General features: G+C 44.2%; 1 protein-coding gene across 5 annotated transcripts; it reads right to left on the bottom strand.

The window, feature by feature from the left end:
- Nucleotides 1-10,697: 10,697 nt before the first annotated feature.
- On the bottom strand, nt 10,698-26,696 carry LOC121533134 (mpv17-like protein). Of its 5 annotated transcripts, XM_045219196.1 has the most exons (7): nt 25,656-26,696; nt 25,105-25,191; nt 19,828-19,929; nt 18,891-19,667; nt 16,513-16,583; nt 12,409-12,438; nt 10,698-12,172 (listed from the first exon to the last, which is right to left on the bottom strand). In XM_045219196.1, the coding sequence occupies exons 3-7, from the start codon at nt 19,856-19,858 to the stop codon at nt 11,873-11,875; spliced, it is 1,209 nt and encodes a 402-aa protein (XP_045075131.1). In that variant the 5' UTR covers nt 19,859-19,929; nt 25,105-25,191; nt 25,656-26,696; the 3' UTR covers nt 10,698-11,872. The 5 variants fall into 5 exon arrangements, with proteins under 5 accessions (XP_045075131.1, XP_045075130.1, XP_045075132.1 ...); XM_045219195.1 differs by lacking the exon at nt 25,105-25,191; XM_045219197.1 differs by lacking the exon at nt 25,105-25,191 and having other exon boundaries at nt 19,828-19,925.
- Between the last annotated feature and the right edge of the window lie 162 nt (nt 26,697-26,858).

Genomic DNA, 26,858 nt, shown 5'->3' with positions numbered 1-26,858 from the left:
AACATCAAGGCGGTGACCCGATCCTGCAGGTTCATGCTCTACAACATTCGGAGAGTACGACCCTGCCTTACACAGGAAGCGGCACAGGTCCTAATCCAGGCACTTGTCATCTCCCGTCTGGATTACTGCAACTCGCTGTTGGCTGGGCTCCCTGCCTGTGCCATTAAACCCCCTACAACTCATCCAGAATGCCGCAGCCCGTCTGGTGTTCAACCTTCCCAAGTTCTCTCACGTCACCCCCCTCCTCCGCACACTCCACTGGCTTCCAGTTGAAGCTCGCATCCGTTACAAGACCATGGTGCTTGCCTATGGAGCAGTGAGGGGAACGGCACCTCCGTACCTTCAGGCTCTGATCAGTCCCTACACCCAGGCGAGGGCATTGCGTTCATCCACCTCTGGCCTGCTGGCTCCCCTTCCTCTGCGGAAGCATAGTTCCCGCTCAGCCCAGTCAAAGCTGTTCGCTGCTCTGGCACCCCAATGGTGGAACAAGCTCCCTCACGACGCCAGGACAGCTGAGTCACTCACCACCTTCCGGAGACATTTGAAACCCCACCTCTTTAAGGAACACCTGGGATAGGATAAAGTAATCCTTCTACCCCAACCCCCCCCCCCCAAAAAAAAAAAAATAGTATAATTGTAAAGTGGTTATCCCACTGGCTATAGGGTGAATGCACCAATTTGTAGTCGCTCTGGATAAGAGCGTCTGCTAAATGACGTAAATGTGCCCTTGAGCAAGGCACTTAACCCTAATTGCTCCTGTAAGTCGCTCTGGATAAGAGCGTCTGCTAAATGACTAAAATGTAAATGTAAATGTACCCTCTCCTCTTTCTCTCCCCCTCTCTCCTCTCTTTCTACCTCACACAAAGACACACACACTCACACACACGCGCACGCACACACACAATTTGCTGCTGACTGTCAATAGGACCGAGCCACACAAAGTCCTGACTGGCCCATTATGATGGCAGAGAACCAGGTCTGTAATGACTAACACACAAAGGATCTAAACTGCCTACTGCTCTTAGCTAAGGAAGTTATCTTAACGCAGTACATACTCAGTCAGCACACACTCCCACACTCAGTGGTCCACATTCAGCCACCAGCACGATTAGAGAGTGTGAGGAGGAAGATATTACTCATGGGGGTCTCCAACTACACTCCTGGCTACATGGCAAATGTTAAGTATGGAAGACTGAGGCTCTGTTCCAATATCCACAGCTCCATACCAATTAGTATGAAGCAATGTATTGGGCATGCATTCTTCGTGGTATGCTAGTGTGGGCACCACGGAAGGCAAAATGGCATTGAAAGACAAAGTAAGAATAATGCTAAACCTACTACAGGAAAACAGACACAGTATGGCCTACAGACAGAACTGTATAGAAAAGACAAAGACAAAACAATAAGGGATGGATTCAATCCGTATCGCTGAAGTATCGTGGAATATCCGCCTTATAGCTCCAATGAAATTTAAAGGCAATATTCCCGCGTTCGTGGTAAACACAGCATATGTTGGCTCAATCGGAAATTACCTTTACATTTTAATACGGATCGTCCGTGATACGTATTGAATCCAGCTCTAAATCTATACAGTAACAGCAACATTTGTTCCTCCCCAGTCCCCACAGTCACTATTAGAAGAAATACCAGGCTCCCCTATCAACGTAGCTTCACTGTCATCACTGGCAGAGCCAAGCCAGTTATTAACACAATGTAATCACACTAATTGCATTAAAACAAACTGCCTAATCAATACCCTGAACATCTGTTTATCAATCAACTGATCAGCATAATGAGAGCCTTGATAGAACAAGTCGGAGGAGGAGGAGGGTGGACACAGATGTCTGCTTGATGAGGGGAAGCAGATCTGTGATGTGGATATAATCTGCGTAGGAGCCACTTCAGGGTTATGTTCATTAGGGCATACAATGGAAAATGTTTTAAAACTTTTTGTAATGGAAACCGAAAATGAGATTTTATTATTGTGCAAAGTCTGGTAGTCCCTCCCTGTTCAGTCTGCTTTCCTCCTAATGAACAGGGCCCAGAAGTACTACGTTAATTATAATGTTCCCCACTGTGTTTTAGTATCCAGCTATGCGACTCCCAACACAGATGGAAGTTGAAAGTTGGAACACACAAGGAGGAACCAGGGAAGGGGGGTGAATGTGTGTGTGTGTGTGTGTGTGTGTGTGTGTGTGTGTGTGTGTGTGTGTGTGTGTGTGTGTGTGTGTGTGTGTGTGTGTGTGTGTGTGTGTGTGTGTGTGTGTGTGTGTGTGTGTGTGTGTGTACTGGATGGGGAAGGAGAATGGGGAATGAGAGTCTATCTCTAAAAATAGCTGCAGCCTTCTTCTATTCATATTCAAGAGCTGAAGAATTCATCTCAGACTTTCTGCACCCCACTCTCCTCTCTTCTTCACTCCTGTTCTAACTCAAAGGAATTAATGAAGAGGACACAAATAATATATTATTCCATCAAGATCCAACGGGCCGATTTCTGTTGAAAGATTGATTCAGGCTGTTATGGTCAAATAGGACAGGAAGACATTATGAGCATCTGAATGTAGACAAACAGTCATAATTGGAGTTAGGCCTGGACAGATGTCACACAGACAGCGCTACACGAAATAGACAGAAAAACATACCTACCAGTATAAATCAAGTGAATATTGAACTTAACCCCCATGATGAAACTGGCTCTCATGAGGACCGCCACAGGAATGGAAGACCCAGAGTTACCTCTGGTACAGAGGATAAGTTCATTAGAGCTATCAGCCTCAGAAATTGCAGTGCAAATAAATGCTTCACAGAGTTCAAGTAACAGACACATCTCAACATCAACTGTTCAGAGGAATCAGGCCTTCATGGTCGAATTGCTGCAAAGAAACCACTACTAAAGGACACCAATAAGAAGAAGAGACTTGCTTGGGCCAACAAACACGAGCAACGGACATTAGACCGGTGGAAATTTGTCCTTTGGTCTGGAGTCCAAATTGGAGATTTTTGGTTCCTACCGCCGTGTCTTTGTGAGACGCGGTGTGGGTGAACAGATGATCTCCACATGTGTATTTCCCACCGTAAAGCATGGAGGAGGAGGTGTTATGGTGTGGGGGTGCTTTGCTGGTGACACTGTCTGTGATTTATTTAGAAATCAAGGCTCACATAACCAGCATGGCTACCACAGCATTCTGCAGCGATACGCCATCCCATCTGGTTTGGGCTTAGTGGGACTATCATTTGTTTTTCAACAGGACAATGACCCAACACACCTCCAGGCTGTGTAAGGGCTATTTGACCAAGAAGGAGAGTGATGGAGTGCTGCATCAGATGACCTGGCCTCCACAATCCGCCGACCTCAACCAAATTCAGATGGTTTGGGATGAGTCGGACCGCAGAGTGAAGGAAAAGCAGCCAACAAGTGCTCAGCATATGTGGGAACTCCTTCAAGACTGTTGGAAAAACATTCCAGGTGAAGCTGGTTGAGAGAATGTTCTAAAACTTTTGACCGGTAGTGTATATCATACTGTTCGGATGACAGCTTCATGGCACTAGCCTAGCCTACCCATAACATCACAAATAGATGAAGAACAATGACCATGGCACATCATATAAACAACATTATTGAAACACTTATCTTAAAAATGTGTCTTCCTTTCGAAAGACCTCTCATAATGCATTGATATCTATCTTGCTGATAGAAAAAGGATGAAAACGAGGAGGATGAAAATCTCTTGCCAGTTTGTTTATATCATCTTTCTTGCTGGTATCAGTGCTGGTGATGCTGGTATTGACTCACACACTCACAGCCCAGCAGGTAGGCTTCTAGCCTGTTCTACTGTGCTGCATCCATCGACTGGAAGGGGTGCAGTTCAATCCATTAGATCCAAGACCCAGTCAGACAACTTTGGAATGTACAGTCAGCTGAAAGCAAAGAGCTGGGAGCATTTCAGTGCTTCTTAGGCGTTATGGAAATAGGCTAGTAGATATAGGGCATTACATACATGTATACATTTCGGGGCTCCTCACCTATGTGCTATTGTAATATATACTGTTAATACAGTGGGTAAGCTACTGTAAATGGAAACTGGTTTATGTCATATGCTTCTGAGAAAGATCTTCTCAAATATTAATGTTATGGTTATTATCAGTGAATAACTGGTCAAATGCACCTCCAAAATACATTGAAAGCAAAGCACATGCATGGAGATGTATCCAGTCTATTTTCTAGGCAATGGGAATGACATTTACAAAACAATAAAGATGCACGAACCCATTGAAATTGATGGGTGTTGTTTTGCAACGCAACATGCCCTATTTGAAACCACATGCTTTATTCTGCACAGAGCAATAACCATTATAACCGGCGAAAACGTTACTTTGCAATGAATGACGCTCACCTTTGTCTTTTGTCCATTCCGTTTCTGATACAGCGCCGTAGCTCTTCAATGAGCGCTCGGTATCAGAAATTGATTTCTTCAATTCCATAGCTAGAATCGATGTATGATACACTATGACTTTAATGGGTTGTGGAAAGGTGTGTAAAAACCTATATAAAAATCCTGTAGCGCGTCTGTTTTCCTTTCAGGATAAATCAGTTTCGCCCGATTTGAAGGCACCACCGACCTGAGACTTTCAGCATCTTTCTTTAAGCTTACAAATTCCTTGACGTGTGGTACACAGATGGATGCAGAGCGCATGCGCATTGCGAACCGCAGAAGGTGAGAAAAACGACACCGAGGTTGCGTTGAAATATTTTTAAAATACAAAGCTGGAAATCGACATTTTCTATACATTTCTACTAGTTTTCCATCAAATTATTTATTAGAATAATTTTTTAGCAATAGCAGTTTTTTCAATGAAGATGTCAGTAGGCCTAGGTTTATGTGCTGAACATGTGGAGCAGGATTACATTTATAGAAAAATGTTTCGCTAATACAGTATCACTCTCGAAATAGCAAGTCCTTCAAACGAGTGGATGTCAAATAATTTGAGATACTCTATGGCTATGCATTGAAGCTGAGTAGGCAGAGCAGGTGGTACCCTGTTAGGGGTCTGTTCAATATGGCTCTGACGTGATGACTCATTTCAAGGCTGTTGAACCTTTAGGATGTTGCTATGTTGATGCACATGATTGGGCCAATAATCAGTTTCACTTGGAGGTTTTTGATGTGTAAAATATATGTATTAAGAGATTAATTAAAACAGAGAATAGACCGGCATTAATGTTGTCTTTATTTTAATTTACAATAATAAATATATTTAATCTGAGGCAAGGTTAGTGTTAGGCCTACTGCTGCTAGGTAGCTCTCTCTCTGCTCTCCCCCTCTCCTCTGTCTGTCCTTGATTGCAGGAGTGAAGTCTGGTGTGCGGGAGTCAGGGTTCCAGCTGCAGCTCATTCACCATAATCACCTCAGCCTTTAAGACCCGGTCAAACTTTCCACTCATCGTCAGATCATAGTCAAGACAACCATGTTAGTCTCGCTGCCGACTCAACCTGTCTGTTTTCGCTCTTGTGTTTTTTGGACTGTTTATTTACTTTTTCTCCTGTGCCACAGATATTTGGAACCTGACTCCTGCCTCCGCTTCACTCCTGCCACCACCATCCTGCTCTCCACTATCGGGCCTCTCCTTTGGACTCACCACGGACACTAGGACATTACGGTACCACACCTGCCCTGACCTGGATCTGTACCCTCCCTGTAACCTGGACTTGCTCTTCCCCATTTATTGGAAACCTGGACTATTGAACATTATAATAAACCTGTTAAAACTTCTCTGGCTTGGTGTACTTGTCTGCATTTGGGTTCTATCCAGTTAAATCATAACAGTATGATCTGACCAACATGAACCCAGCAGACAGTAGCTCGGATACCACCCCAGAGTGCACTCAAATTTGGACTGCCATAGCCAATCAGGGCATTCTACTTGGCCAACATGATACCCTGTTTAAGACGATTGCTGAGGACAGTCAGGTGCTGCTTAATCAGGTTCAATTACTCACCAATCAAGTGTCTGCCCTTACTACCCCTTCAGCCCAGATCAGAGAGCCTTTTGTTCCTGCTCCAGAGCGCTATGACGGGAACATGGGAACCTGTGGCGATTTTTTTGACTCAATGCTCGTTAGTGTTTGAACAACAGCCCCTCACCTACGCCTCAGAAAGAGCCCGTATTGCCTACCTTATCAACTCTACTAGCGGTTCCGCTCGTGCCTGGGGATCCGCGGTCTGGGAGAGTCAGTCGGACATTTGCAACGCTTACGTGGCCTTCACCACGGAGATGAGGAAGGTTTTTGACCACCCCGTACGAGGCAAGGAGGCTGCGAAACGGTTGTTTTCTCTTCGGCAGGGGGCTCGTAGTGTGGCGGAGATGGCAGTGGAGTTTCGGACTTTAGCAGCAGTGAGTGGTTGGAATGACGAGGCATTACAAGGAGTGTTCATCAATGCTTTGTCGGAGACTTTAAAAGATGAATTGGTGTCATATGATGAATCGCCTACGCTGGATAATCTTATTTCACTCACTATCAGGTTGGATAATCGGATTCGGGAGCGCCGCCGGGAGAGGAGTGTTAGTTCCAAGCAACCTGTCTGTCATCAACAAACTCCTCCCTGCATCGTCCCTACGGAGAGAGCCGTGTCTTCCCGAGTCGATACGAGGAGCACTGAACCCGAAGCCATGGAGGTGGGTCGGTGCACGGTTGTCCTCAGAGGAGCGTGCACGTCGTATTCAGGCTCGGGTCTGCCTGTATTGTGGAGAAGCTGGTCATTTCGTTCCTTCCTGCCCAGTTCGTCCGGGAAAAGGGCCGGCTCATCATTTATGGGAGAAGTTTTGGTGAGCCGAGCAGCGGATTCTTCCTCTTCTCCCCGCATTCTGCTCCAGGCATCCCTCCAGTGGCAGTCCCAGAATTTCTCTGTTAGTGCGCTGATTGACTCTGGTGCCGACGAAAGCTTTTTGGATAGAGAGTGGGCTCAACAAATGGATTTGGAGACTGTTCCTATGGACTGTCCGCTGCAGGCTAAGGGTCTAAATGGACAATTGTTGACCCGCATTACCCATCAGACTGTTCCTGTTTGTCTTAGAGTGTCGGGAAATCATCAGGAGAACATTCAATTCCATATTATCGACTGCCCACAGACTCCCCTGGTCCTTGGTATCCCCTGGCTCATAAAACACAATCCACACATTGATTGGGTGACAGGTAGCATTGTTTCATGGAGCACATTTTGTCATGTGAATTGTTTGTGTTCTGCTCAGACTCCTGCCAGTACTGTGCCTCAACCTCCACTGGAGTCCATGGATCTTTCTGCTGTTCCTGACGTGTATCATGACCTGGCATCCGTTTTCTGCAAACACAGAGCTACTTCTCTTCCTCCTCACCGGCCTTACGACTGCGCCATTGACCTCCAGCCAGGAGCCCCGCTCCCCAGCAGTCGCCTGTACAATCTCTCCCGGCCGGAGACGGAGGCTATGGAGAACTACATTCGGGACTCCTTGGCGGCAGGTATTATGCGTCCTTCCTCGTCACCTGTAGGAGCGGGATTCTTTTTTGTTGCTAAGAAGGATAAGACCCTCAGACCCTGTATTGATTACCGTGGACTTAACAACATCACCATTAAGAACAAGTATTCTCTGCCTTTGATTAATTCTGCTTTTCCCCTCCTTCATGGTGCTACCATCTTTACGAAACTGGATCTACGAAATGCGTATCACCTGGTGCGCATTCGTAAGGGTGATGAATGGAAGACTGCCTTCAACACACCCTTGGGACATTTTGAGTATCGGGTTATGCCTTTTGGGTTGTCTAATGCCCCTGCTGTTTTTCAGGCACTAGTCAATGATGTCCTTCGGGACATGTTGAATCGGTTTGTTTTTGTCTATCTGGATGATATCTTGATTTTCTCAGAGTCCTCCCAGGAACATGAACTGCATGTGCGCCAGGTGTTGCAAAGGTTGTTGGAGAACAAACTGTTTGTGAAGATGGAGAAATGTGAATTTCATGTGTCTGAGACCTCTTTTTTGGGTTACATCATAGCTCAGGGGAGCTGCGGATGGACCCAGCTAAGATCTCTGCTGTCACGGACTGGCCAGCTCCCTCTACCCGCAAAACAACTTCAACGATTCCTGGGGTTTGCGAACTTCTATAGGAGGTTCATCAAGGACTACAGCCGCATTGCGGCGCCACTCACCGCTCTCACCTCCATCTCACGACCGTTCGCTTGGAATGAAGGGGCCGAATCAGCGTTCGAAGAACTGAAACATCGCTTCGCCTCGGCTCCCATTCTGATGCAGCCGGACCCCGACCGCCAGTTTGTCGTGGAGGTGGATGCATCCGACACTGGGGTAGGTGCAGTGTTGTCACAACGTTCTCCTGAAGATAACAAACTGCATCCCTGTGCTTTTCTCTCAAGGAAACTTTCTCAGGCAGAGAGGAATTATGATGTTGGAAATCGTGAACTGCTCGCCGTTAAGCTGGCTCTCGAGGAGTGGCGACATTGGTTGGAGGGGGCGGAACAACCCTTCATCGTTTGGACGGATCATAAGAATCTGGCTTACCTCCAGTCAGCGAAGCAGCTCAACCCCCGTCAAGCCAGGTGGGCACTATTTTTTGGGAGATTCAATTTTTCTCTGTCTTACCGTCCTGGGTCACGCAACGTCAAGCCTGACGCCCTGTCTCGTGTTCATTCGGCTGTTGATACTGGTAGTAACCCTGAACCCATTTTGCCTCCTACCTGCAGTATTGCAGTCATCACATGTGACATCGAGGGGATTGTTAGACAGGCTCAACATCATCAAGCTGACCCTGGGAGGGGTCCTCCTAACCGGATGTTTGTCCCTGAGTCTGCTCGCTCCCAGGTACTTCAGTGGGCTCACTCGTCTCCCCTTACCTGTCACCCTGGAGTTTCGCGGACCCTTGACTTTGTGCGACGGAAGTTCTGGTGGGCCACGATGGAGGCGGACACTCGAGCCTTCATTGCTGCTTGTACGGTATGTGCACGAAGTAAAAACTCCACCCAGGCCAGCGCTGGTCATCTACGACCTCTACCTATACCCAGCCGGCCCTGGTCGCATATCGCTATGGATTTTGTCACTGGACTTCCCCCCTCATCTGGTAAGACTGTCATTCTTACGGTGATTGATCGTTTTTCTAAGTTCGCTCATTTTTTGGCCCTACCTAAACTGCCCACTGCCAGAGAGACGGCTGATATTTTGGTTGAACATGTGTTCCGCTCTCATGGTCTACCCACGGATATTGTCTCTGACAGGGGTCCCCAGTTTGTCTCCCAGGTGTGGAAAGCTTTCTGTAAAGCTTTGGGCATTACATCCAGCCTGTCCTCTGGATATCACCCCCAGACCAACGGGCAAGCCGAGAGAGCGAACCAGGAGATGGAGACCGCACTTCGCTGTGTCACTGGGTCTAACCCTGGGTCATGGAGCTCCATGCTCCCCTGGGTGGAATATGCTCATAACACCTTGACTAACGCTTCCTCTGGTTTGTCTCCTTTTCTGTGTGCTCTGGGTTATCAACCTCCCCTGTTCCCTTCCCAAGAGAGGGAACTTGCGGTACCCTCGGTGCAGTCCCACATGCGCCGCTGCTGCAAGGTCTGGAGGAAGGCCAGGGTAGCTCTGTCCCGAGCTTCGGCGTACATGCAGAGGCAAGCCAACCGTCACCGGTCCCAGGCTCCCGGTTACTCTCCTGGTCAAGAGGTATGGCTGAAGTCACGGGACCTTCCATTGAAGGTGGAGTCGAAGAAGATGGCGCCTCGTTTTATAGGACCGTTCAAGATACTGTCTATTGTTAACCCCTGCGCGGTTAAGCTACAGCTTCCTGCCTCCCTACGGGTTCATTCCACCTTTCATGTTTCCCAGATTAAGCCTGTGTCGGTTAGCCCTTTGTGCCCGCCCTCTCGTCCCCCTCCTCCGCCCAAGATCGTGGGTGGGGGTCCGGTCTACACTGTCCGGCGACTTCTGGATGTTCGCCGCCGGGGTCGTGGTTTCCAGTACCTGGTGGATTGGGAGGGTTATGGTCCTGAGGAACGTTCCTGGGTGCCCAGGAGCTTCATTGTGGATCCTGCTCTGGTTCGTGAGTTTCATAGGTTACATCCTGATAAACCCTGTCGGCCGCCAGGTGGCGTCCGTAGAGGGGGGTACTGTTAGGCCTACTGCTGCTAGGTAGCTCTCTCTCTGCTCTCCCCCTCCCCTCTGTCTGTCCTTGATTGCAGGAGTGAAGTCTGGTGTGCGGGAGTCAGGGTTCCAGCTGCAGCTCATTCACCATAATCACCTCAGCCTTTAAGACCCGGTCAAACTTTCCACTCATCGTCAGATCATAGTCAAGACAACCATGTTAGTCTCGCTGCCGACTCAACCTGTCTGTTTTCGCTCTTGTGTTTTTTGGACTGTTTATTTACTTTTTCTCCTGTGCCACAGATATTTGGAACCTGACTCCTGCCTCCGCTTCACTCCTGCCACCACCATCCTGCTCTCCACTATCGGGCCTCTCCTTTGGACTCACCACGGACACTAGGACATTACGGTACCACACCTGCCCTGACCTGGATCTGTACCCTCCCTGTAACCTGGACTTGCTCTTCCCCATTTATTGGAAACCTGGACTATTGAACATTATAATAAACCTGTTAAAACTTCTCTGGCTTGGTGTACTTGTCTGCATTTGGGTTCTATCCAGTTAAATCATAACAGTTAGTCTCACAATAGACTTGGATTGATGTGCACCAATAGGCCTACATTCGAAATATTTAGTAAAATATCATATTAATCGTATTACAATGTATAACAATTGTGTACTAGTAGAAAGACAGATGTTTATAGATTGATCCCACAGATAAAAACAATTGAATATAGCCCTATAGTACCTAATGCTCTGCTAAACATTATGTACTAGTTGGATCATGTACAGACATGATAGGAAATATAATATATATCATGAAAACAGCAATAGTTTCAGCGTTCTCCACATAATATCTAATGTAATCCCAGTTATTAAGACATACAGTACAGACACAGATGTCTGCTTGGGGAAGCAGATGTCTGAGGGGAAGCAGATCTGTGATGTCAATATCATCTGTGTAGGAGCCACTTCAGGGTTATGTTCGGTAGGACATGCAACAGAAAATGTTTTCAAACATTTTGTAACGGATGATCATTTCAAGCAAAAATCTATATTGGGCATTGATTACCAAATATTGTAAATAGTATTAACATATGTATCTATTACTATAGATTTGATAAATTATTAATGTTGTCAGCAATATGTGATGATGAGAGATAGGAAATATTGCAAACAAATAAATAACAAGATTAGTCTATCACTATGATTCAATGCTCATTGGAAATGCATACTCTTCTTTCAGACCTCAGAGATAAGAGCAGAAAATGTAAAATAGCCTACAGAGTATAACACACTGAGTGTACACGTTGTTTGTCAAGAGGGGGACAGAGAGAGAGAGAGCGAGAGAGAGAGAGAGAGAGAGAGAGAGAGAGAGAGAGAGAAAGGGGGGGAGATCAAAATAGGTACAGTAGTACAAGCACTTCTATGTTCAAATATGGTTTGTTCAAGAATGCTGGATCCAATGGTTATCAATAACAGTTCAATAAATACAAAGCCCCTTTGTATAGCAATACGTTACACCCTGCCGATATCTTGTGCAGTAGCATAGCACATTGGAATTGAACTTTTCAAGATGAGAACATTTTGAGGTATAAGATTCATAAATAGATGGAATTCTTATCTGAAGATTCTATAGAACCAGAATCTACCAGAGATTCATTTTGAGTCAGTGCTTGTCTGTGGTCCCTTCTCTTGGCTAGGTGTTGTGTCAGTTTGTGCGCCCTTGTTCAAACTAGCCTCCACCTCCTTTGTTCATGCTTGGTCGTCCTGCTTAACAGTGGGTGTTCGTGTCTCCTCTTTGGGGCTTGGGCTCTCCTGTTTGGGTCCTTCTGTGTCCAGTTTGGGCCCTGTCTGGTCCAGTTTGGGTCCTGGTTTCTCCGCTTCAGGCTCTGTCGTCGTGCCCTGTTTTGGAGTAAACATCCATGCGAGGGCGGCGGTGGCCGTGCCGTCCCCACTCTGACGTGAGAAACACAGGAAGGTGGCCCAGACGAAGGCACAGCACCCTGTGAAGGTGGTCCGCATGTACAGTGGCACCAGGGAAAAGTTCAGGAACTAGGAGAGGGGGAAGGAAGAGATAAGAGGAGAGGAGAGGAGGAAGACTGGGAGGTAGGTGAGGGAGTAAAGTCTTGTTCATTGGACATATGTAAATGTTTATGGGATACAGTAAATATATCGTGAAACCATAATGATTGACATTGTTCAAGTTAGTAGTACTGGGTGGATAGGATGTGCATTGTTCAAGGCTTTCGTATACACTAAGATATGATTATACAAAGACAGTCATTTACCTGCATGAATGGCCAGAACATGAGTCCAGTCTGCAAGAGAAAAGCATATCAACCATTACAAGATTAGACTTTGTCCACATTTTTAGACAGCCCAAAGTAAATAGAAAGTAAATAGACTCGTAAGACCTCCAACACACTGATAGCCTACATTTGAACTGATACGACCTTTCACCAATGATTTTCAGACTGTCTGTCTGGGGCTTGACTTCTAAGATACATCAAGAGAGGCTTCTTAGTTGATTAGTCAGCATTGAGGCCTAGTCTAATTTCCATCCATAGTAGTCTGGCCAAGCAATACTATGTCTACTGAAACTTGAGGATGGGAAAGTATCATATACACTGAGTGTACAAAACATTAGGAACACCTGCTCTTTCCATGACATAGACTGACCAGGTGAATCCAGGTGAGAGCTATGATCCCTTATTGATGTCACTTGTTAAATCCACATCAATTAGTGTACATGAAGGGGAGGAGACAGGTTAAATAAGGATTTTTAAGCCTTGAGACAATTGAGACATGGATTGTGTATGTGTGCCATTGAGAGGGTGAATGGGCAAGACTAAAGATTTAAGTGCCTTTGAACGGGGTATGGTAGTAGGTGCCAGGCGCACTGGTTTGTGTCAAGAACTGCAACGCTGCTGGGTTTTTCACACTCAATAGTTTCCCATGTGTATCAAGAATGGTCCACCACCATCCCTGTGGAGTGCTTTCGACACCTTATAGAGTCCATGCCCGAGGAATTGAGGCTGTTCTGAGGGCACCCAGTTCAATGTAACAGCAATAGGTTTAGGCTACTACATGATACTCTAATTTTCCCTATACCCATCATGAGGTTGCTACAACCTAGCCTATGAATGAAAGTTTACAAAGTAGGTGCACACAGGTCGAGAGACAAATTTGAGGCGACAGACAGTGACACATGAACAGACAGTGACATTCAATACCGCCTTGCACACTCTTGCCTGCATCTAGCTGATATAGGGTGTAATCATTAGTCCAACAGTTGCAAACGAGAGTTTCTATTGGACAAATTCAGGTATGTTTATCCCCGTTTTGTTACGTTTGCTTCCGTTTAAGATTTTTTTTTCAACAGAATCGGCAGAAAGAATACACCCCTGATCACGCATAAACACAGTTCACTTTCATAGCAGCCACGTTGTATTCCTTCTATGCACTCTCCTCCTCTCACCTTGTCCCTTTACTTGTGGACTTCAATGCACAACACATCAGCTGTATGTGACCAGACGAAAAAACCTTTCCAAGCCAAACCGCTGCACACAGCCTACATCGTTGTCACCATATTAGCTAAAGTAACATCATAGTCAGCATAGCTAATAGAACTAATGCGTTAGTAAACCCGCTACAATCATGCAGTAATGTTAGTGTACAGTCAGTAAGCAGTTACACCGGCGGGCCCCGGTGGAAATACATTTGTATACCAAAAGCTTACCTTGACTTGGAAGAGTTCCAGTGTTGTGTTGGATAGTCATAGCCAGCTAGCTAACATAGCATCCCTCTGTTCGAGCAGGGTGTTTCAGTAGGCTAAACTAGCTAGCTGCATTTGCTAGCTAAGTAAGTGAAGAAAAAAATTAATAAAAATCTCTCTCTCTATTTCTCTCTTGCTTCTTCATTTTGGAAGAAATGAATTTGTTCAAAACTGTTAAACTATTTTCTTTCTCTCTCTTTGAGTCAACTACTCACCACATGTATACACTGCAGTGCTAGCTGGCTGTAGCTTATGCTTTCAGTACTAGATTAATTATCTGATCCTTTGAATGGGTGGACAACATGTCAGTTCATGCTGCAAGAGCTCTGGTAGGCTGGAGGACATCCTCCGGAAGTTGTCATAATTACTGTGTAAGTATATGGAAGGGGGTGAGAACCATGAGCCTCCTAAGTTTTGTATTGAAGTCAATGTACCCAGATGAGGACGGAAGCTAGCTGTCCTCCGGCTACACCATGGTGCTACCCTACAGAGTGCTGTTGAGGCTACTGTAGACCTTCTTTGCAAAATAGTGTGTTTTAATCAATTGTTTGGTGACGTGATTATATTCAGTATAGTTTTATCTAAAAAGGATAACTTTTTTAATGTTTTAAATTTTAGTTTTTATGAAATTCACTGAGGAGGATGGTTCTCCCCTTCCTCCTCTGAGGAGCCTCCACTGGACTATATGTGAGTGAAAATCTGACGGCCGCCCTAACCCGCAAATATAGAAAATGTGTTTTAGGCTACAGTCAAAGACGGCAGAACAATTTTTTGACAGCTTGTGCAAGATTTTTTTGTTGCCTGCTTTAGATATGTTTCTGCTTATAATTTTCGACATTTTGGTAAGCTATTTGTTAGTCAACTTGTCTATAATTAGATACATGCAGCTTCTCTTCTATGTTGCCCTAGAAGACTAAATAAACCCTTGCTCACCAGAATGTCATATATCGATAGAATTAATGCTTAAATCTAGTTGACAACAGTAAAGTTTTCTCGGTCATCTTCTTTTGCGGAGCAAAGATGTTAAGGGACCGGGGAGAAAACACAATAACTCAACAACAACAAAAATAGGAAAGATTTTCTGTGCAAAATTTCCAAATGAGATCAGTTTGACCGGTTGTAAGGAAATAGAAAGCTGTGAAAACGACCCAATATGTTTCTGATAAGATTTCAGTTGGGCTTGCATATTTTATGTGGTTGAAATACTAATCCAGAGCGATTTAAAGGAGCAATTAGGGTTAAGTGCTTTGCTCAAGGGCACATCGGCAGATTTTTCACCTAGTCAGCTCGGGAATTAGAACCAGCGACCTTTCGATTACTGGCACAACGCTCTTAACCACTAAGCTACTTGAAAGTACTACTTAAGTAGTTTTTTGGGTATCTGTACTTTACTTTACTATTTATATTATTGACTACTTTTACTTCACTACATTCCTAAAGAAAATAATGTACTTTTTACTCCATACATTTTCCTTGACACCCAAAAGTACTCGTTACATTTTGAATGCTTAGCAAGACAGGAAAATTGTCCAATTCACGCACTTATCAATAGAACATCCCTGGTCATCCCTACTGCCTCTGATCTGGCGGACTCACTAAACACACATGCTTAGTTTGTAAATTATGTTGGAATGTTGGAGTGTGCCTCTGGCTATCCGTAAATTTAAAAAATAAGAAAATGGTGCCATCTGGTTTGCTTATTATAAGGAATTTGAAATGATTTATACTTTTACTTTTGATACTTAAGTATATTTTAGTAATTACATGTACTTTTGATACTTAAGTATATTTTAAACCAAATACTTTTAGACTTTTACTCAAGTAGAACTTTACTGGGTGACTTTTACTTTTACTTGAGTCATTCTCTATTAAGGTAGATTTACTTTTACTCAAGTATGACAATTGGGTACTTTTTCCACCACTGGAGGTTATAGACCTACAGTCAGTGTCCAGATTTCAGTTTCCATTAAACCCATCTGAACAGTAGGCTACAGTCCCCTTCAACTTCCCTATTTAAAGTCCCCGTCTTGTGACTATCGAATTTGTATAGCGCCTCACAATCACCACACATAACACAGCCGGCACTGCTATCATCCTCTTTTACCACTTCAACAGATCTTTCCCAAACATTACATTTCTGGCCCTCCCTTCTCTTTATTTTCAACTCACCATTTCGCAGCTTTTCTCTTAATGAACTAAACTCCGACATTGTCCTTTTTGCCTCGGTGGATTGACATTAACTTTTTCTACCCGTTCCTAAAATAATTTGGCGATTGGCTGTAGGCTATTTTGCGCGTCCTAAAGTTTAGGCTTACGCACTAATGCCAGATAGCCAACAATAACGAAAGAAAAATCTAAATGTAAACTATAGATATAAATTGCAAAATAATGATACATTTATGGATTTTTTAAGGTATTGTTTTCTCTTTATTCAACCTGCCCGCCACCCACAATATTTAATGGCCATAAACCCGTCCGCGGGGACTGCGGGTTATGGGTCAACCTGCGCATCACTACTGAGTAATGGCATGTTTTTTTCCTAACCACTTGACTGACCTGACCAGAAAAACAGGACCCAATGGCATGATTGGAGTTTCTCTTCAGACTATAGACTCACCTTATATGTATTCAGGAACTTCTCCCTCCAGTCCTGGAAAATGTCCTCTTTGCCCTCCAAGAAACTCACCCCTAGGGAAAACACAACTCAGTGTGTTTAGTCAAATATCTGTTAGCCTACATTTAGAGACAACCATTGACTTGAATGGCTACTTTACTTGGTTGAAACCAACATTTGTAGGATTTAACTATCCGTAATGTCATATATGGAGCTCACATCTGTTCAAGTCTTTCACGTGACCTCAGTTAGGTCTATATACAGACATATAGAGTGAGCTTTGCGAATAGATTATCAATTAATACAGAATGAACAGTTTAAGGTCCAATTGTTACATATTCACAGAAAGGGCCTAGAACACGTGCTGGAAGTTAATAATGAACTGTCAATAAGATATCACAGAGACTAGCTATGCGGAATTGTTTGTCAATGAGTGTTCTCGAGCTTTCTGACTGACCTGTGTAGAATATACTAGTGGCCAAAGGAGCGGCTGTGGTCTGGTCCAAGAAAAGTTTACGCACAACCATCCTGACCGAATTCCCGGGAAATCTGCGCTCCAAAACCCGCATCCAGAAGAAGTTAAAGTTGCCGTGGAAACTGAAAGCGACCACCGCCACATTGCGTGTGTGCCTCCAGTCCATTTCTTCATTGCGCGAGAACGACTGGTGAACGAAATCCCCACCGGCGAACAGGCAACCGTAGAGGGTTACGTTGGTAAGCCACGGAAACCTTTTGACGTGTTTTATGAATGCCTTTCTCATGTTGTCGACATCAGAATACAGAACCTTGAATAGAATATGACAAATGGAACGAGGTCGATGTCAAGCAGTCGATGGATGGGGTCTTCGCCGTCTTCTGTCTGAAAAGCCCATTTTGGTATCATCTCTCACTCACACATAGGCCTATCACATTTTCCAATGTAACAGACATTTCAATTCAGTTCTATTTTCACAAAATATCAACGAATTTGGCTAAATAAGCCTAGCGTTTAATAACGTAAATCAAAAACATAATACTCGCGGTGAAACCAGCAGAGAGGGTTAGTGCGTAAATCCGAAACGTCAAGTACCGTACTGAATTCTGCGTAAAATGGGTACGCCCCCCGCCCCCCGTCCCCCCGTGACGCAAAATCAGAGCAGAAGACGCCATATTCAGGAGGACCTTATTGGCCACTGTATTACAGTCCAGTACCCAGATCTCAAGAAGAAGATAATTTAAATATGATATCTTTATTATACAATGAACCTTTATAATAGAATAGCATTTTATCTTCAATGTTATAAAATGCACAAAAGCCCATAATGTGCACTGTGCAAAACCAACTGAGTTTTTCAACCAGTCTCCACTGTATGATGTGCAGAATACAAATATAGACAACAGGAACTTCACAAAAAACGGCTGATTCCACCCAGGTCCATATTCTCCTTATCATCCTAATTTTGTATAAAAACCCTTTCTTATGTTCCCGGTTTGCTGGGTAGTCTGTCCTGTCTCTTCACTGGGGTCAGCCAGTCAAGTCAGGTGAACCATGAGAGTGGCAGTCCATACAACACAGCCCATACACTACATAGCAATAGAACAGTGTTGACATCCAAAAGAGTGTCACTGATCCTTATCAAATCCTTTTGATTTAGGAGAATCGAAGAAGAAGTCTGCTCCCTCTTCTCTCCTATGGCTTTCATTTTCCTCAAATTTGACTGTGATGGGAATATCCCTTGCTGCTGTAGCGGCTCCACGGACAGCATAACTCACAAGAACAGCCATAATAATGCCTATAGGAATCCCAATACATGCGCCAAGTGTTCCATGTTGTGCACCTGCAACCGCTCCCATGAGTGCTCCCACTACAGCAGTCATAATCATTATTAGTGGTTTGACGTAGTGGCCCACTACAGACAAGGTCTCTTCTCTGTATCCTTGCTTGACAGCCTGTAGGTCCACGTTCCGATTGTCAGCCATCACCGACCTGTCCTGCTTCTCTGTGCTCACTTCAAAGAACAAACAAACATACACACACACACACACAGTTCATGAATCAGACCACCGTTACAGATGTAGGATCTTCATTTGAGCCAGTTTGCTACAGCAGGAAAATAATTCTGCAGCAACAGGAAATGTGAATTATTATGTGGATTATAATTAATGGACAGTTGTGTAGGGGTTGATACATTTTTCGTTAGGGCAAATCAAGTCTAACATTTCAAAGTGGAAATTACAAAGAAGCCTTTTTAAAACTCAAATACACTACAAGTGAACATTTCCTGCTTTGCAGGTATATTCTCAGCAACAAAAGAGTGATCAAATTAAGTTCCTACATCTGTACATATACAGGTCTATGTATTTGCATTTTAGATTTCTAATAGTGGCATTATCATACTTACTACTGGGGGGAAGTAGTTGACTGCTACTCGTCCTCTTCATCAACCCTTCTTTAGGCTTCTCTTCTTTATACTTCTTCAGCTCTTCTTCTTTTTCCTTTAACTCTCTTTTGAATTTCTGTTTCAGTCTGTCCTCTCTGTCTTCATACATCCTTCTCAGCTCGGTCACTTCTCTTGGCATTGTAGTCTCCATCAGTTCATAGTATACTTGGGGGATGAAGAATTCTTCACAGTTTTCAGCTACCATAGCATCTATCTTTTTCAGGAGCTCAGGAATCTGGGAAGGAGAATTCCCACACTCAAGGAGATGGTGTCTGTCTCCACATTTCACTAGAAGGCTTTTTGCTCTGTCAATCAGCTGATTCTGTTCAATGGATGTGCATTTCTCCTCAGCCTCACTGACAAACAAGACCATGGTAAACTTCCATGCCCTAACTGACAGTAGCTCCACGTGATACTGAATTGCCTTTCTATCAGTGGAGGAGAGCAGCTCGCCCATTGGCACCACCAGAAGAAGAGCATTGGGTCCTGGAGGACATAGGGTTACACTATTCTTAATTTCTTTTTTGATATGTGTGGATGTGCGCTTCACAGTGTCCCAGCCAGGTGTGTCTACCACAGTGACGGTCCTTCCAGCCACCTCACCCTGCTTCTTGACACACATGCCTCCTTCACTCCGGAAGTTATCTCTGCCCAGGATGGTTTTGGCAACTGTACTCTTCCCAGCTCCCACTCTCCCAAGCAGCACGAGTCTAAGATCTGACTGGGGAGGAGGACCCCCTGCATCAGAGGGAAATAATCAGTCACAAGCTTAGCACACAGTCTAACTAACACAATGTATCTCGAACATAGGCTGTGTAAAGGAATTAATTATGAAAATGTAATAACATGTCCAAATGTAGGCTAAACATTCTGGAATGCTGAACTGGAATTTACTTACCATAAACATTTGGGGAGCGTTCACTCGCCATTGCACAGGTAAATAACTTTGTTTTAATGTCGGCTCTCAGAGGTTTCCTCTCACATGCTGTTCTTTAGCTGTCTTGCATTGAAACAAATATTAATGCAGGTTAAATTATGGTGCAGGTTAAATTAGGTCACCATGGCTTATACACATAAAGTGTCCCACACCATTCACAATGATACACAATTTATAGAATATTACTATGCCTCTGTCATCATCATCATCCATGTTATAGACTAGTTTAGACTAGCTTAGAATGAGTTACAAAATGAATAAAGACAGTGATATGATTTCTTCTTTCATAAACACTATGTAAGTCGCTCTGGATAAGAGCGTCTGCTAAATGACGTAAATGTAAATGTAACAAGGAAGTGAAGGAACCAGTAACACAGGAATCCCTGGTGTTAGAGATTACATTTGATAGTGATTACACATGCATGTTAAATCGACTTTGCATTGTAAAATAATTATGTTTAACTTACTGTCTTGTTTTGTACGCTTTGTACAAAATAATAAAATGCAGGACGACAGGATATTTATAAACGTAGCTCTTTATTAACTAGCTATAACGTGCATGTCCATGTGTCTCTGGCCATGATCATCTTAGAATGACCTCACCACCTGGGTGGTCTTAACCAATCATTGCACAGTATGATGCATCCAATTACAATTCAGTATGGTGACACATATGAATATTACATCCCCCCTTCTTTTAAAAAAAAGAAAAAATATGTGGAACAATAAAGCGTTTCTTTTGAATATATGCTCTGTAGTTTGAACTCGAGGTAAGTAACCATTTAAACTGCACCAACTGCATCAACATAACAGACAAACAATGATTCAGCATATTGTTATTTTTAGAACAAATATTTCTCAGCAACTCAGCTTTTCACTGTAGCAATGACATCTCAACATATCAAACAAATACAATACCAAAGCATTTCAAGTTAACTTTCAATAACAAGTTTACAGTCTGGAAACTCTTTTAGGGCAGCGATCCGCCTACACCCTTTGACATTTCACAGGTCTAGGACAGCTCTAGGCTTGACCTCTCTTCCTGACCTTGTGTGATATGAAGCTGAGCATGCTTCTGTGTCAGTCAACAGTTCTTGTGGTGTTGCAGGTAAGTATGGTGTATGTTGTGTTGTGTCTGTGTTTAGTCCATCCCGTTCTCTTTCAGGGGAACAGTTCATCTCGTCAGTGTGTTGTTCTTTTGTGTTCAGTAGGTGACGACGATTGCGGCGGTACACCGCTCCTTCTGCGGTGCGAACGTGATATGAACGTTCAGTGTCAGCTGGTTGGATGACGACTGCTGGCTTCCAGTAGCCATGCTCCTGGATTCTAACTGACTCTCCGTCGTTCAGTGGTGGCAGTGGTCTGGCGGACCTGTCGTAGTATCGCTTTTGCTGTTGCTGTCTCTGTGCACGTTTTGCATGCACTTCCTTGTAGCTGACGACCTCAGGTTGCAGCTGCTGGTTGGTGCTGGGGAGGATTGAGCGAAGTCTGCGGCTCATCAACAGCTGGGCTGGTGATTTGAAGTTGTCAACTGGAGTGTTGCGGTATTCAAGGAGACTGAGGTAGGGGTCTCTCTTGTCTGCTTTTGCTTTGTCCATGAGTGATTTAGCGATCTGCACAGATTTTTCAGCAAGGCCATTACTTTGAGGGTAATGTGGGCTTGTGGTGACGTGTGTGAACTCCCATGCTTTTGTGAAGGATTCAAACTCATTTGATTTGTAACAGGGCCCATTGTCAGATATTAAAGTCTCTACAATGCCATGCCTGGCAAAGGCTGCTTTCAGCTTGTGTATCACAGCTGCAGATGTGGTGCTGTGAAGCTTGTCGAGTTCGAAGTATCTGCTGTAGTAGTCCACTGTTATAATGTAGTCCTCGTTGTTCCACGTGAACAGATCGGTTGCCACGACCTGCCAAGGTCGGTCTGGGATACGGTGAGGTAACATTGGCTCTTTGGTGTTCGAGGGGCGTCGTTCAAGACAGGTGGGGCATTTACCAACCATGTCCTCTATTTGTTTGCACATTCCGGGCCAAAACAAAATGTCCCGTGCTCTCTGTTTGCACTTTTCCATGCCCATGTGTCCAGCATGGATCTTTGTCAAAATCTCTTCTCTGAGACTGGTAGGAATGATGATTTTCTCTCCTTTGAAAATGATTCCGTTGATCTGTGATAGTTCGTCACGATGGTTCCAGAACTCTGAGACGCTCTGAGGGCATTTTCTCCTCTCCTCAGGCCATCCTGACTGTATGACTTTCCTCAGCTGTGTGAGTTGTGTGTCTTTTTCTGTTTCTGCTCGGATCTCCTTCAGTTTTGTGTCACTAACTGGTAAGTTGCTGTACACAGTGTGCACCTGCATGTCCATGCCTTCACTGAGGCTGCTGTCCTTGTAGGTAAGAAACTTCCTGGAGAGTGTGTCTGCGACAGGGATGTCTTTGCCTGGACGGTGAGTGATTGTGAAGTCGTATTTTTGTAGTTGAAGGATCATTCTCTGTAGCCTTGGCGGGGCTGCGGCTAACGGTTTCCTCATGATTGACTCGAGGGGCTTGTGGTCTGATTCCACAATGACTTGTCGTCCATAGACATACTGATGGAAACGCTTACATCCGAACAGAATGGCGTACAGCTCCTTTTCGATTTGAGCGTAGTTGATTTCACAGTCTGTGAGAGATTTGGAAGCGTAGCCGATGGGTTTTCCTTCTTGCAGTAGCACTGCCCCTAGTCCATACTTTGACGCGTCCACCTGGAGTCTGAGCTCTTTGTTGGGGTCGTAGTAGGCAAGGATTGGTCCTGGTTCTCTCGTGATCAAGTCTTTCACTTTCTGGAAAGCGATGTCGTGTTGGTTGTCCCAGAGGAACTCACTGGACTGCTTTAGCAGCTGACGAGGGGTGCATTAGCATTGGAGAGGCTGGGTGCGAACTTGGCTAAGTAGTTGACCATGCCAAGCACTGTTTCCAGCTCTGCGCGGTTCTTTGGTGGCTCCATTTCCTTTATGGCTGAGATCTTCTGCGGATCTGGCTTGATTCCATTCGCTGTGAGAAGATGCCCGAAGTAGCTGACCTCTGTAGCGCCGACTGTGCTCTTCTCGGGGGTTGAGCCGGACTCCTCTCTCGCGGGACCTTTGCAGCATCGCGCTGAGGTTTCTGTCGTGTTCCTCTTTGGTTCGACCATAGACAAGGATGTCGTCCACAATTGCCACGACTCCGTCGAGGCCTTCGTACACCTCGTCGATCTTTCGCTGAAACTCGTCTTGGGCTGAGATAATCCCAAAAGGCAGGCGACGGAACCTGTAGCGTCCAAACGGTGTGTTGAACGTTGTGAGCTTAGATGACTCTTCTGTGAGCTTGATAGCCCAGTAGCCTGATCTGGCGTCCATGACACTGAAGTAGCGTGCGCCCGCTAGCTTGTGTGTGATGCCATCTAGCGTCGGTAAGGGGGTAATGGGGGCGTTTGATAGCCTTGTTCAAGTCTCTTGGGTCGAGACATACTCTGAGCTTGCCTGTCCGTGGTTTCTCCACCACCACTAACGCGTTGACCCAATCCGTCGGTTCTGTAACCTTGGTGACGATGTCAGATTGCTCCATGCTCTCCAACTCTTTCTTCAGACGGGCGCGGAGAGCAAGTGGAATCTTTCTCGGTGGGTAGATCACAGGGGTTGCGTCTGGGTTAAGGTGAATGGTACATTCTCCTGGGAATAGTCCTATTCCTGTAAAAACATCAGCAAACTCCTCCATGACATTCTCTATCTCTACTGGTGCTGTCACTGATAAAACTAGCTTGATAAGGTCCATGTCTAAACATGCTTTAAGACCTAGCACTGCAGGTGCTCGAGTGTCAACAACGTAAAAGTCCAACATCATGTCCCTTTCCTTGTATTTGCATTTGAGAGTGCATGTGCCTTTTACTGGGAGCTGTTCACCACCATAACCAGTCAGTCTGCGCGTGGTGGGCTGTAGCTCACACTCAGATGTCAAGCTTCTGTACTTACTCAGAGGAATAATGTTTACTTGTGCACCAGTGTCTAGTTTGAATTTTAGCTCTGTGCCTTGTCTTCCTATCTCAATGTCAGCAAAGGCTTGCTCTGTCTCTGATATCTGACTTTTCTGTGTCACTGAATCAATAAACAGTTCATCAGCATTTGACTCTTTGATTGACATTTCATCTTCACTCACTGTATGTACTGTTTTTCCACGGTAAACTCTGCACACTTTTGCAAAGTGATTCCATTTTCCACATTTAGTACACTGTTTGCCTTTAGCTGGGCAATTCCCCTGTTCGCCATGCACTTTGTATCCACAATATCCACATGTTTTGGGGCGTTTGGAGTCTGTGTCGCTCTGTTTTGGAGTTCTGTCTGTCTCCGTTCTGAAACATGCTCTCTGGGCACTGGAGGTGTGCTTTGATGTCTGCCTGACTGCGTGCACTGCTTGTTCACGTGATGCGCTCATGCTGCCGCCTGAAATGGTTTTCATCTGAACCTGTGCTAGCTCGTGAGATCTGGCTATGTCGATAGCTTTGTCCAGCGTTAACTCTGATCCAACATTCAAAAGTTTCTCTCTCACTCGCGGTGATTGTATTCCAAATACAATACGGTCCCTGACCATCTCATCCTTGTTTGCATAATCACAGTCTTTCACAAGCAGACGCAGCTCAGTGACAAACTGTTCAAACGATTCACTAGCGCCTTGTACTTTCTCATGGAATTTGTACCTAGCGAAAATTGTATTGGTCTTTGGCAAAACATATGCTTCAAAACGATCGTAGTATGTTTTCAGTACCTTTGATTCAGCCTCGGTAAGTGTCCATGTGTTGTAAATGTCTCTCCCTTTTTCACCGATCCAGAGGAGCAGGTAGCTGCACTTTTCCTCTTCTCCTCTTTCCTTCAGAGGACCCGTGAACATCAGCTCCACATGCTGTTTGAACTTACGCCATGCATCGGGTAGATTTGTAGACCCCCAATCCATTCGAGGTGAAGGAACTCCAGCAAAATCCATCTTTTAGTCCTTTTACTCTGACACCATGTCTTGTTTTGTACGCTTTGTACAAAATAATAAAATGCAGGACGACAGGATATTTATAAACGTAGCTCTTTATTAACTAGCTATAACGTGCATGTCCATGTGTCTCTGGCCATGATCATCTTAGAATGACCTCACCACCTGGGTGGTCTTAACCAATCATTGCACAGTATGATGCATCCAATTACAATTCAGTATGGTGACACATATGAATATTACACTTACATTTCTATTATTTTTGATAATTCTCAGTTTCCAATAGCTAACAGTACGGCATGCGCAGAAGCGGGCAGACATGCACGTTAACATTTCCTGAAAAGTTAAGAGGTGGTTTATGAGCATAGTGTATGCACTCTCCAATTACACGATAGACTTTAATCTAGTTGCATGGAGTCGCCTGCTATTGGTTGTACATTATAGCAAAAAACTTTGTCTGAAGTCACATGCAACACAATAATTGTGTAAAACATGTTAAAGCTAAAATAAAGTGATGTTTTCCATCTATGCCCCAAAAAGGGACAAACTGCAGGTATACTGTAATCAAATCCACTCATGCACACACTTCAGTAAAGAAGTGTTCAAGCACAGACAAACACTTGATGTGATGTTTATTCCATGATAGGGAAGCCATAAAACTACTTTGTTTAAGCAGAAGAACAAATAAAGTTAAACAATAAGGACTTCAATAATCAAATATAGTCACTGAACAATATTGATAACCATTACATCAACATTCAACAACATATCTGAACGTAAAAATCATGTACTTCACTTACCTTGTAACGCTAGTGGTTCAGTTCTTGAGCTGGCATTAACAGTAAGTCGCATGTTATTGTGAGGAGTGACGCAGGCAAATATGTTCATTCTGTTTGGTTTCTCTTTGCTTTGTGCTACTGTAGGTGTGGCCAGTGCAATGTGCAACACCAACTGAGTTTGTTTAATGCTCTAAAAACACTAGTCTCCACTGTACCACGTGCAGAATATAAATAAAAATATAAAGGCCAACGTATTCTTTAAAATAATCAGATATTGTTTTTTTAACTGTTAATAATAGATTTGTTTTGAAACAGTTGATCAAAAACGAAAGTATTGTCAATAATTGTGACTTTTTTATACAAACTAATCATGTTGACATCATATTAGAATGAAATAACAGATGTAGAGGACCCAGAAAAGAGAAATCCTTGCATGGCAACACTGCTATCTCTTCCTATTTTAGATGCAGTTACAGATTGACTTATTTCCTGAGTGATATACAGAGCAAACTGGATAGCACACACCTCCTCTACTGTTGAGATATGGTTCCGGGTCAATAGACAACGCCTAAGAGCTTTAACCTTGAGCTTCATGTTTATGAAGCAGAGCCAAATATAGACATATATCTAAGGTAGAATGTAAAGTAGAATGCCTCAACGAATGGCCCATTGAGTTTGTATGTAGGCCTATTCTTGACCTATAGAGGTCGATCCCTTTGACTCATTAGAGAATTATGACAAAGCATTATCTGGAAAGTAATATTTTTAAATCAGATTTTATATTCTATCAAATGTTTTAACATATTGTCAGCAAATGTGTTCATATTAACAATCATAACATGAAAACAAAATGTAACACTAAAACAAAGACACATGAAGCATCTACTGTATCCGACTATAACAGACACAATTCCGCGCCTGAGACAATACTTTTCACAATCCTCCGTCCGTTTCTCCATCGCTGTTTTTTTCTTAAAGCCAAACAGTCCGCAGAACTTTTTATTCTCCTTCTCCCTCTTTTCCACCTCCATCATTGCCCTCCATCGAGAAGGGTTCTGGTTCCTGTGAACAAACAGAGCTCGGAAAATTAGAAATGCTCACTAACAGGGATGTAAACAAATGTGTGCACAAAATGTTTGAGAAATAAGCTTGTTGTGCGTATGGAAAATGTCGGGGATAAAATACATTGACACGTTTGTATTATGATGTTACCACTAGATGACG

This window comes from Coregonus clupeaformis, unplaced genomic scaffold (genome assembly GCF_020615455.1).
Source record: "Coregonus clupeaformis isolate EN_2021a unplaced genomic scaffold, ASM2061545v1 scaf2135, whole genome shotgun sequence".
Lineage (NCBI taxonomy): Eukaryota > Metazoa > Chordata > Actinopteri > Salmoniformes > Salmonidae > Coregonus > Coregonus clupeaformis.
The sequence above is the reverse complement of the archived record's forward strand: the minus strand, read 5'-3'. Positions and strand labels throughout refer to the sequence as shown.